This window comes from Myotis brandtii, unplaced genomic scaffold, assembly GCF_000412655.1.
Source record: "Myotis brandtii unplaced genomic scaffold, ASM41265v1 scaffold517, whole genome shotgun sequence".
Taxonomy (NCBI): domain Eukaryota; kingdom Metazoa; phylum Chordata; class Mammalia; order Chiroptera; family Vespertilionidae; genus Myotis; species Myotis brandtii.
In genome coordinates, this window is record NW_005369706.1 from 464077 (window position 1) to 475551 (window position 11475).

An 11475-nucleotide genomic window follows, 5' to 3' on the forward strand; every position below is an offset into this window, starting at 1 on the left:
CCCCCCCCCCCCCCCCCCCCCCATCATCAGTAGTATTGCCCTCTCTACTGGATTATTCCCATCAGCCTAGAAACAAGTTCTCTCCTCCCCCGCCCCCACACACACTGCTCCCTACTCCTTGCCCTGCTTTATTTCTCTCCATAGCACTTCTCAACCTTTGACAGGTTCAGTATCCTTCTGATTTGTTTGTTTCTCGTTTGTCTCCCTCCAGCAGAATGTAAATTCTTCCATGGCAGGGACTTGTGTCTGGCTTGTGTATCGCTGCCTCCCCACCCAGTGCTTAGCACAGTGTCGGGCACACAGTAGACGCCCCTTGGCGTTGTGGAATGAAGGGATGTCTGAGAGGCAGGGCTGAGGTGCTGTCGGCGGGGCAAAGGAAGCGGCTGCACAGTTGATTAAACTGCTGCATCGGTTTCAGTGAGTCACCGGAGAGGAGGAACCACAGGACTAATTAATTACCCGTTAATGTCTCCTTGGGAGACAACACACCAAAGGCCCTGACAGGGCTCATCCTTCAGGTTCTGTAAACAATGGTCAGGAACCTGGTGCCTGAGTCCCCCTGCTCCTCGCCCTGCACTCAGTTGGTGGGTCAAAGGAAGGAGGACATACAGCAGGTCCCCTGGGTTCCATGGGGGAAAGGAGAGTTAAAAAAAACTTGATTCATTCCCTCCCTCCCTCACCTCAGTTTCAGGTGGACAGAGGCCCTCAGAGGCCCAGCCCCACAAGAACTAAGGTCCCTGGGCCTTTCCATTAACTCCCAACTCAGAAGGTCCTTGGCCTCAATCTGACCTCCATCCAGCTTCAGTTCTGTCCTGTGGAATCTGTGGTCTCCTGGCTCCAACCCATCCCCAGAACCAGCGCCCAGCACCCCTGCTCTCTCCAGCTGCCCATCCTGGCATCCCCTACCCTAGTGTGGGGCATTCTCAGCACCATGCAGGGCCCTCCCTGCACTGCAGCTAGAAAAATTAAAGCACTTAGCGCATCCTGCCTTGCTCGCTGCCTCAGGGAAGATGCTGAGGGAAGGGTGAAGAGAAGTGTCAGAGGAGGTCCAGACCCCCTGTGAGAACCAGCCCCCACCCAGCCTGAGCCTTGGCAAAGTTAAGAGAATCAAATGGGTTTCTCTCCTGGAGATCACAGCCCCTCCCCTTGAAGAACTCTGCCATTCCTGAGGGCAGGGCCACCAGCGGCACTGGGCTGAGACTGGGGGGTTGGGAGCCCAGGTGTTTAGGGTTGTGGCCCAGCCTTGAGAGGCAGCCCCTCCTAGGCCTCACCCCATCAGCTTTGGTGCATTCTCAAGAGGCCTTGGGTTTTCTGCCTCACCCCACCCCATCCCCACTGGGCGCCAGACCCTAATGCCAGTAGAAGTGGGTGAGTCAGCTGAAATGTACTAACCCATCCTCCTCTCCCCTCTAGTGCCCTCTCAGGTGCTTTCTGTAGAAGCTCATGGAAAATCAGGCAGGGCAGCTGGAGGGCTGGGCTGGGCTGATGGGCAAGGTGGAGGGGCTGAGACCGAGCAGGAGGGCTAGGCTGGGGAGAGAGGACGGGTGGGGCGAGGGCCTGGCCAACAGGTTTGCGGCTGTGGAACCACAGTGCCTAGTTAATTATGCCTCCATGCCCACAGGACTTTGGGCAGGTTGCTCTGCCTCAGCTAGTTCTTCTTTGGGGCCTCCCGAAAGCTACTGAGGGTCTCCCGCCACCTAAGTCAGAAGCCAAGCCAGGGGCCTAAGGAAGAAACTCGGCGGAGGATGTTAGAAATTAGGTGATGGGCCTAATGAGCCGAGAGCTCTCTCCGCCTGCCCAGCCTGGCCAGTTTGAAGCCCTCGGGAAACATCCCGGTCCCCGTGCTTTAAGGAAGATGAATGAGAAGCTATGTGGATAGGCCAGAGGCTGGGAGACGGTTAGGAGGCCCCTGCAGTGTCCTGGCGTCAGGGCCGGGGGCAGGGAGAACGTGCGGGTCAGCACCAGATGCCGCGGAGCCCGATGGTGCTGGGACATTACCCTTTAACTCTGGAAGTTGAGTAGATTCCTCCAGGGCAGCGAGGAGGGTGGATTGACAGTAATTGTTCCTTTGGGGAAAAGTCCGCTCAAAGGTGCCCCCCGCCCAGCCTCACCTCAGTTCACTTCCTGGAGTCTCACTTCTCAGGAACCAGACCCAGAGCCCCCTCTCCCCAGCCCAGGGGTGGAGGACTGAGAGAGGTGGTGATTCAGAGGCTCTGTGGGAGCACGGCAGGGGCAGGGGCAGGGCAGGGAGGGGAGGAGTCACTGCTCTCACCTGCAGGGGGCATTCTCCAGAGCGGAGCCAGGAGAGGCACTATCAGAAGGGGCAGGGGAGCCTGTAGAGGGGGAGGAAGCTCTCCAGCTGGCCACACACTTCCCACCCAAACCACATTCAAGGCCTGGCTCCTCTTCTTACCACGATGACCTTGGGCAAGTTACCTGACCTGTCTGCCTCAGGTGCCTCATCTTTAAATTGGGGCTAATATGAACTCTCTCACAAGACTGGGTAATGATTGCATACGATAACACGCACAAAGAACATGGTAGTTTCTCGTCTCCTGTGGTAGCTTGTACCCTTACTGTAAATGTTAACCTTGCCATCGGGAGCCCTGGATTTGGGAGCCAGGGTACCTGGGCTCAGATCCATTCTCTGCCACATTTTAGCTGTAAGGTCTCTGCGTTTCGTTTTTTAAAATCTATAAAATGCAGATAGTAATAGTACCCTCTCCGTAGGTCGTTGTAACTTCAAAATGAATTAATATATGCAAAGCACTTAGAATGTGCCCCGCACATCATCAGTGATCAATCAGTATTACCTGTTAGTAGTAGTCAGTTGCCTAAGGTCAGAGGCAAGATTTGAACCCAGGTCTGTGTGACTTCCCGGTCCGTGTGCTTGAACACTGTATCACACTCCTGCCCTTCCTCATGAGACCACCCTCGGGTTCCTCACACACTTTGTACACTGCTCCCCTTTTATCCTGGGCCAGGCTTCCTGGCTCACGTGCCTGCCAGACCCTGCTCCCGCAGTGGCCCATCTGGAGATGCATGCCAGGACCCAGGGCTACGTGCAGTTGTCTCTGTCATTAAAATTTTTGACACTGAGGTCAGTGAAGACAAGAGAAGTATGTAACCCTGGCCCCAGGCAATGAGTGGACTCAGCCCCTCTCCTCCCTCACCCTGACCCACATCTCAATCTAGGGCACAAGGCTTAGGGCTCGTTGTTTCTTCCTGAAGAGTCCCCCAAGCCCACGCTCACTCTCTAGCCCGGAAGGGGGTGGCAGGTGGTGGCAGAGCTCGGCTGGGCCCAGCTCTCTACACCCCCCAGGAAGCCTGCAGTGCTCCTGGCCATGAGCTCTTTTTACACATCTCTTCCCACCTCTTCTGTCCTTACACACACGTGCACACACACGTGCACACCACACACACACACACACACACACGCACGCACGCACGCACTCACGTGTGCCATGCCCCAAGGAGTGTCACATGGTGGAAAGCGTGGGATTTGGGGTCAGGGACTCGAGCTGTCCTCTCGGCTGTGTGAAGTGGGCACATCACTTACGCTCCCTGTGCCTCAGGCTCCTCAGCCACACGATGGGCTCGATCATGCGGCACCTGCCCCAGGGGCTTATGCTGAGAGGTCGCCAAGTCTTCTTTTGTGTAACATTATCCTTTCTCTTTAAATTTCCTAACTACATCATATATGAATATGCTTATTCGTATATTCCATTTTTTAAAATCTTAAGTAACATAGGTAATGCAAACATTGTTTTGACCTTGTCCCTCACTGCCTCCCCCAGTGGTAACCACTGTGATCAATATCCTTCCAGGCCTTTCTCTGTGTGTTTTATAGATATTTGCTGCATAGGCTCCTATGAGGTTTGTCTGTTAACCTAAAAGGGGATCACCTGATATGGATTTTTCTGCAACTTGTTTGTTTCCTATAATAGCATATGTCAGAGATGTTTCTGCCTCAGAACTGCCACCCACAGCTCCTTCCGCCGGTCCTCACTGATGGAGTTGGGTGTTTTCAGTGTTCCACCGTTGGAACCAATGCCGCAGCGGAGGCCTCGGGCGTGCGCTTTGTGCACTCCTGCTGGCATTTCTGTAGGATGGACACAGTCCATGTGTTATTTTTTATGCTGATTCAACGCATTGCCACCTCAGCGTTTTGTATTCAGTGCCTGTTTGTTGGTGGCTCTGAGCTGGCCTGTCCCTGGCATGCTCTCTCACAGCCTCACGCCTGGGAGAACAACAGACCTAAGCCTAAGCCCTGGACACAGCAGGGTCAGCCCGAGGGTGTAGCCAGGGGCCCTGGCCAGGTCCAACACTAGCCAGTTGGGTGGACCAGGAACGTTGGCTTTGGCTCCTCTGCCTCTGTGCGTGCCCCCTCCCTCCCTGCAAGCCCACTTTACCCCCATCTCCATCAGAATGAGACAGGTCATCTGGCTGCAGCACTAGATCAATGACTGTCAGCAAGCCAGTCACCTGCTCTGAGACTCCTTCCCTCTTATGTAAAATAGTGACAATAACACGCACCTCCTGGGGCAAATTGGGTGAGTGAGATGAGATAAAAGAATAGTCTGTGAAAGGACTATGCAGACATCAGCCTAATCCTCCTGCCTCTTGCCCATATCCCACTCGCTCCCCTGGCAGGGTCTTGTCTTCACCTGGCTACCAACTCAGTACCTGCTACCCTTCTAGTGCTTGACCCCTTGTTTAGCTCTCAGCTGAGATCATAGCTGCCAGCTAAGATGTTAACTGTAACCAAGATACCTGCTCTCCACCAAGATGTTAGTTAGCAATGCTTACTGCCACCCAGGGGGGTTGTTAGTAGTTAACTTTCCCCTATAATGAATGCTTGCTAATAATATAATCTCTGATGATGTCTTTTGCTCTCATTCGATTATTAGTTCTCTGAAGGCAAGTTCCCTGGAACATAGTAGATGCTCAGTAAACATTGCTGGGCATAAATGAATGAAAAGCCTACCGTTGCTTCACAGGCATGAGGTTGCAGTGATGGGTGATGCCAGGCAGTGGGGTTGAATTTGGGGCAGGCTATCCCAACATAGATAAGCATCCGTGGCCATAGGCCAATGGCAGGGGCAGAAATCATTTCACTCCTCTTTTCTCCAAGAGAAGAGCCAGCTGGCTGCTCTCAGGGGCCTCCTGGGTGAGTGCTCCTTGGAAGGGCCTCCCCCAAACCTGGTCAGGTCCCAGCTTCTAAGTTGAGAGATTTATTTTCATTAGCTCACCCAGGGGTGACCAGGCTCTGGGCAATCAACCAAGCAAGCTACTGATTGATAAGTCAGATCAGCAGTTTATTAACTTCTGCTGGCAGGCGTGACGGCTAAGCAGCTTGTAGCATTGGAGTTGGCCCTCTCCTTGCGTGTTCTCTCTGCAGAGGGAAAATGTTTTGGGGAACCCAAATCAAATTCAGGAGCATAGGACGGAGCGCGATGATTCTAAAGAATAATAATAGTTGGTGCTGCGTACACTGCATACTTTTACCCTCAAAACCACACGGTGGTGGGGTCATTACTACCGTCCCGTTTTGTAGATGACGATGCTGAGGTCACGTGGGTGCTGGCCACTGAGGGATGAACCAGCACTCAAACCCAGGTGTTCCGGCTCCAGCCCGGTGCTCGCATATGCCCTTTTCTCAGTGCCGCTGGGCTCAGAGAGGCCGCCATACCCTGAACAGGGCCTTCTCGGCCCTAGTTAGGCTCCCCATTTTTCTTCTGTTGAGGCCACACAGCTTCCCTAGTAACATATCTGCCTCCTCGATGAGCCGTGGGAGACGCTGGCGGCTCAGCAGCGGCGTACACAGGTTCTCAGGAGGGCGCCTCTCCTGCAGATAATCACAATAAAACCACATTCATAGCTACCATTCGCTAAGCGCTTACCATGTTTCAGGCGCCGTGCCAGGCGCTTTGCACGCATTATCTTTCTGTCACAACAACCTCAGGAAAGTTGTTTAGCTCTCATCTGTCTTTTTCTGATGTGGACTCACAGGCTCAGAGAGAAATGCCTTGCCCGGGGCCCATCACTAGTGAGTAGCGGAACTAAGACTAGAATCCAGTCAGTCTGATTGTCAAGCCTGCATTCTTTTTCTCTTTTTTAAAATAATTTTTATTGATTTCAGAGAGGAAGGGAGAGAGAGATTGAAACATCAATGATAAGAGAGAATCATTGACTGGCTGTCTCCTGCACGTCCCCAACGGGGGATCGAGCCCACAACCTGGGCATGTGCCCTTGACCGGAATCGAACCCAGGACCCTTCAGTCCGCAGTATGAAGCTCTATCCACTGAGCCAAACCAGCTAGGGCTCAAGCCTGCATTCTTAACCAACCCCCACTCCACACCTTCGAGGGTGACACCCCTCCAAGTCCCACTTGCTGGACTTGCTCCCTGTTGGAGCCTCTGCCCCCTGTGCCCTGGGGTCATTGGCACTGAGGCGGGGTCCATTCAGGCTTCCATGGGGCTGCACCTAAAGCAGCTCCAAGGAGCCTGGGTCCTAGAGTCAGGGAGTCCATGTCTGGGGTGAAGGAAATGGAGCTGGGCCCCAGTTTCCAGGGTAAAGTGTAAGCTGGCCCCTCCCTCCGTCTCCTTCCCTCCTGCTCCTCCCATACTGAATTTCCTCACCCATCACACCATGCCTTCTCAGTCTGGCAAACTCCTAGTCATCCTTCAAAGCCCAGGTTAAATGTCACCTCTCCTGGGACACCTTCCTCCTACCCAATCAGCCCTAATTATGGCATTTACTGGGTTTTACTGTACTCATCTCAGACTCCCCACTAAGCCGTGAGCCCCCCAAGGCAGGCATTTGTGTTCCCCATCGGCTGCAGCTCTCAGCACGTCGCTGGCACCCGCCCTGGCCCCCTGCATATGTATCGTATAATGAATGTTTCAGAGAGTCCGAGGAATACAGGGCCATGCACAAGTGACGGAAGAGCCGGGCACAGCCCAGTTAACAAGAATGTGCATCGATTTAAAGAATTCCAATCCCATGTGGATCAGTGGTTCATAACCTTGGAGACACTGGTGGAACTTTTTGGCTTCTTTCTCCCAGAAAAGTACAGCCTGCCTGTCAAATTTCATATGCTGCGACTTGAGGGGTTCTGCTCCGTATGCAGGGACCCCAGAGAAAAGCTGTTTGGAGGAGTCACTGTAGACAGTGGGAAGGCCTGGTAGGGAGCAGCAGGGTGGCCAAGAGGAGCCATCTCTAAGGGAATAGCTATTCATAGTCCAGTCGGCCAAAAAGGCGCCCGGGAGAGCCTGTCTCCTGGCAGGAGGCACAAACCCCGGTGCTGTCTGCATGCAGCAGAGCTCAATGGTTCAGCACGGGGGCAGTGGAGGAGGCCTGCTCAGGTTCAAATCCTGGCTTTGCCATTTCCTAATTGTGTAACCGTAGGCACGTACTTAGCATCTCTGGGCTGTGGTTTTCTCTGGGAGGAATGGAACCCCTACTCAGTAGGGATATTATTAGGACTAAGCAGGCTAAGGTCTGGAAAACGCCTCATAAATTTCCATTCCCTGCTCGCTATTACTTGAAGCATTCATTTGTCTTCTAAGAGCAGGGCCCTGGGGGAATGGCAAGAAGACTAGGACTCAGCTTGAAGGTCCCTCAAGGCCCCCTCCTCCAGGAAGCCTTCCCTGGCTTCCTGCCACACCCACACGGGGCCAGGTTCCTGTGATCGGCACCGGGTGCTTTGGTTACACTCATGCTAACTCCTACTTCCCACTAGACTTGAAGCTCTATGAGGTAAGGGGTCTTGTCTGTGTTGTTCTTTACTGTATGCCTGTGCCTGGCACATAGTAGGTGCTCACTTAGTAGGTGTTAAATTAGGGACTGAGGTGTTGGGCAAGTTCCAGGTTCTGGGAGAGTTCCAGATTCTGGGCTGGAAGCTCACTGAGTAGTCAGGCAGCAAGCGATAGTAACGAAATCAGGGGTGGGCCTGGGTGGGGACACTGGGCCCCCTGGTCAGTGTCACAGTGACTGAACCTTCTGACTTCTCCTATCTCTTCCCCTTCTCTCAGTTCCTGGCATTTGACACGCAGTTGCTGATGGGTAACCGACGCCACACGCTGAGCCCCGAGGAGTATGTTTTTGGAGCCCTCAACATTTACCTAGACATCATCTACATCTTCACCTTCTTCCTCCAGATTTTTGGCACCAGCCGGGAATGAGGAGCTCCTCCCACCACCTCTCCCTTCAGAGAATGCTCCCTCGCTGGCCCTCTGACCCTCCCTGTGCTCCTGTAAGCCCAGATATAAACTAGCTGCCAGCCCGGCCTGTGGCCAGCCTGCTCACTCCCTCGCCTACCCCTCATCCTCACCCTCCGTAGCTTGTATCCACGCCCTGAGGGGCCCTGCAGAACCAAGGTCACCCCATGCCCTGTGCCGCCCTTTCCCCCCAGTTACATCTCCCAGACTGAGGCAGTCCAGGCTGGAGGCTCCTCTGGGTTTGAGGACCCAAGGGACAAGGGAGAGGAGAGCAGCAGGATTTCAGAGGGAAAGAGACCCTAGGAAGCCTGGCTGAGGGCTGCACCCCACTAAGATTCCTCCTAAAGCTGCCACCGCGTTGTGACCGTGGGGCACACTGTCCTGCGTCCTGGACACCCTCCTCTCTCTCTTTCCAGGTCAGGCTTTGTAAGGAAGGGGGTCGGGGCATGGCTGGGAGATGAGGTGAGGGTGCTCCACGGGGTGGTGGAGGGGAGGTAGGTAGGCAGGATGGCTGTCCCAGGCTGCGCATCTTCTCTCAGCTCTGAGACTAATGGCTTGTTCTAGGGACTGGAGCCCTGGGGCCAAGAGCACCCAGAGAGGCATAGGAAGGCAGTGCCATCTACCTCCTGGGTCATGACAGAGCAGTTGGGGTGGGAGGTGGGAGCAGGAGGCCCTGCTCCTAAGTGGGCCCCAAGGGAGGTGGGCACAGGGCAGCCAACTGGGAGGTCTGGGCTCTGCAGTCCTGCCAGGTCACCCCGACCTGCACCCACCCGGGAGGCCTGTGAGGCTGGCAGGACTGAGACCTATTCCTCTCACCCTCTTCTCTGGGCCCCCAGGATGCTCCCACAGGCCTGGGGCGAGTGCTGTGCCCTAGAGGACTGGATGTTCTGAGGGAGGGAGGGTCATTCTGACTGAGCCAACCCCATCTGGAGGGAATCCTACCCTGCCCCCAGCCCTTCCACAGGGCCTTTCCACACATCCCATTTCTTAAACCCTCCCCCATCTCACACCATTTGCTGGCTTACCCCTAGCCAGGCCTCCTGAGGCCTCAGTTGGTTGTGCCTATGTCCCTTTCCCTAGCTTCTCTGGCCACTCAGCACAGAGTCCCTAAGCCCCCTCCACTCCTTATCTCCTCATCTCCCTAATTTGGAAACGATCCAGCCAGGGCCAGTCCCACGTGATGAGGCCTGGGCTCCTTATCAGCCTCTAGGCGGCTGAGATCTCCGGCAGGGAATGCGTCAGCCACCCAGCCCCCTGCAGGCCCTGTTGGGGAGGGGACCAGGGGGCCACGCCTGGGGGAAGCGTGCAGCCAGTGCAGCCAGCACGTGCGAGCAGCCAACCCTAGGCCAGTGGAAAGTTACTGGGTGGGGTCAGGGAGGTTCAGAGTGGATTCCTCTCCCTCTAGATACCTCTTACCCCTGTCTGAGGGGCCTGTTTGCCCGTGGGGAGGATGACTACGTAAGCTGTCTGTGTTCCCAACCCCTCTCTCCCCACCCTTCCTATTTTCAGCTTTCAAGAAATATTGCAGAAGTTTTATTGCACCTTGGGTATTTGAAGGAATAAGGAACCAAGAAATGATGGTGGTGTTTGTGGGTGAGATAAAGGCAATCGTGAGCATGGGTGAGATGCCTACCGTGTGTTGTCCTAAATTAATCCATTTCAGCCATCCTACACAGGTGGTTTTCATCCATTCCCATGGCAGAGGTGATCAAGGGGCTTGGAAATGAGCCCAGGGCAGTATAGCTAACAGAGTGGGTGGGGCTGCAATGAGGTTGCATGGTGGTCAGGCCCTGGGCGTTACTAGGGATTTGTCATCCTCGGTGCCAACCCTGGCCTTCCTCTCCCTTCCCACTGCTACTTCCAGTTTTCCACTCCGTGGTTTCCACCTTCTGGACACACGCTGGGAGGCCGGGTTCTGGTGCTGATTCCCAGCCTCACTGCCCGTGGCGTCAGGCGAGTGTTTCTTGCTCTCTGTGATTCACGATTGCTATCAGCAAGAAGTAAGACCATGACCAGGGTGGCACAGGGGAGACACCAGAACATGTATTTCCACTTATACCCTCATCCAGTTGCCCCTTCGTTCCTCTCCTAATCTCTTGCCCCGGTTCTGAGGGGTCAGAATTCCCCCCCTTAGCCCTGCCACTCTCAGGCTAGGCCTTGGTCTTGCTTCTCAGAATCCCTTCCCCAAGCCCTTCTCTTCCCAGGACAGTTTATACAGAAACTGGGACTTGAGAAGCTTATCTGAGGCTGAGCTCCAAGAGCTGGGCAGAGGGGAGGAGGGGAAGCCCGTGATGAAGGGGCAGCTCAGGGCCATCACGAAGCAGAGTGTGCTGCAGTCTGCCCCTCTGGGTCCTGAGGGCACACTGAGCTGGCAGCAGAGAGTTCCACCTCCATCCAAGCCCTGAGGAGCCCCAGAAACACCCGGATGGGACTTGGAAGGAGGAAGGGCAGGGGAGCAGGAATGCAGGATTAATGGAAACCTGAGAAACCTAAAATGGGCAGGTGTCACAAGCTGCAGAGGAGGAGGGGACCTGCTGGCCCCTCACATTTTTGGCAGGGGTGGGACTGGGTCCAGGAAGGGGTAGGTTGGGTTTCATAAAGCTAGAGGCAGCCAGGAATCTGGCCATCTGTGATGTGAGGTCAGAGGTCTCCTGCTGAGGGGAAGACAGACCAAGAGATCTGCTCTGGAATTTGCAGATTGGGGACTTCCACACTGATTCCCAGGTGCGTGCTTGCCTTCTCCTGTATCGCTTGGGGAAGCCCCCCGGGAATCTTGGCTCTTCCATCCTCTGCGTTTCCTCCCAGGGGAGTCAGGATCCGACAGACCCCCTTACCCCAAAAGGCTCCGTCTCTCCCTCCCTGGCCACCTGGAACAAGTCCCAAGGCTCTCAGCTCTCCAGCTAGGCAGGGCTGGGCTGTCACACCAGCACTTTGCTGCCCCTTGGTGGCCACCTGAGGAAAAGCAGGGCCTCATTCTTGCGAGAAGCTGGGGGCCCCTATGGCAGGAGTTGTGGGCAGGCTTCCATTCCTGGCTCTCCTCTGACCTCCCCAGACCTCTCATCAGCCTCCAGCTTTCCCTGTAGTCCAACCATTGTCGCACCTCTCGAGCACTGCTTACCTGTCAGCTGTAAACCACTGTGCGCCACCTGACCCTGGAGCTTCCTCCCAGCGTCTGAGGACAGACACACATCCTCAGCTACCCTTCCCTGTCCGTGACTGATGGGAGATAAGAATAAAAGTAATATGACACTC

At 54.9% G+C, this 11475-nt stretch overlaps 1 protein-coding gene across 1 annotated transcript in view; it reads left to right on the plus strand.

Annotated features, from left to right (window-relative positions):
- Positions 1-11475, plus strand: part of FAIM2 (Fas apoptotic inhibitory molecule 2) — a 32177-nt gene extending 20702 nt beyond the window's left edge. Inside the window, exon 12 of the mRNA XM_005877311.2 lies at positions 8038-11475. Coding sequence (XP_005877373.1) covers positions 8038-8187 — 150 coding nt within the window. The 3' untranslated portion in view covers positions 8188-11475. The remainder of the gene's footprint in view (positions 1-8037) is intronic.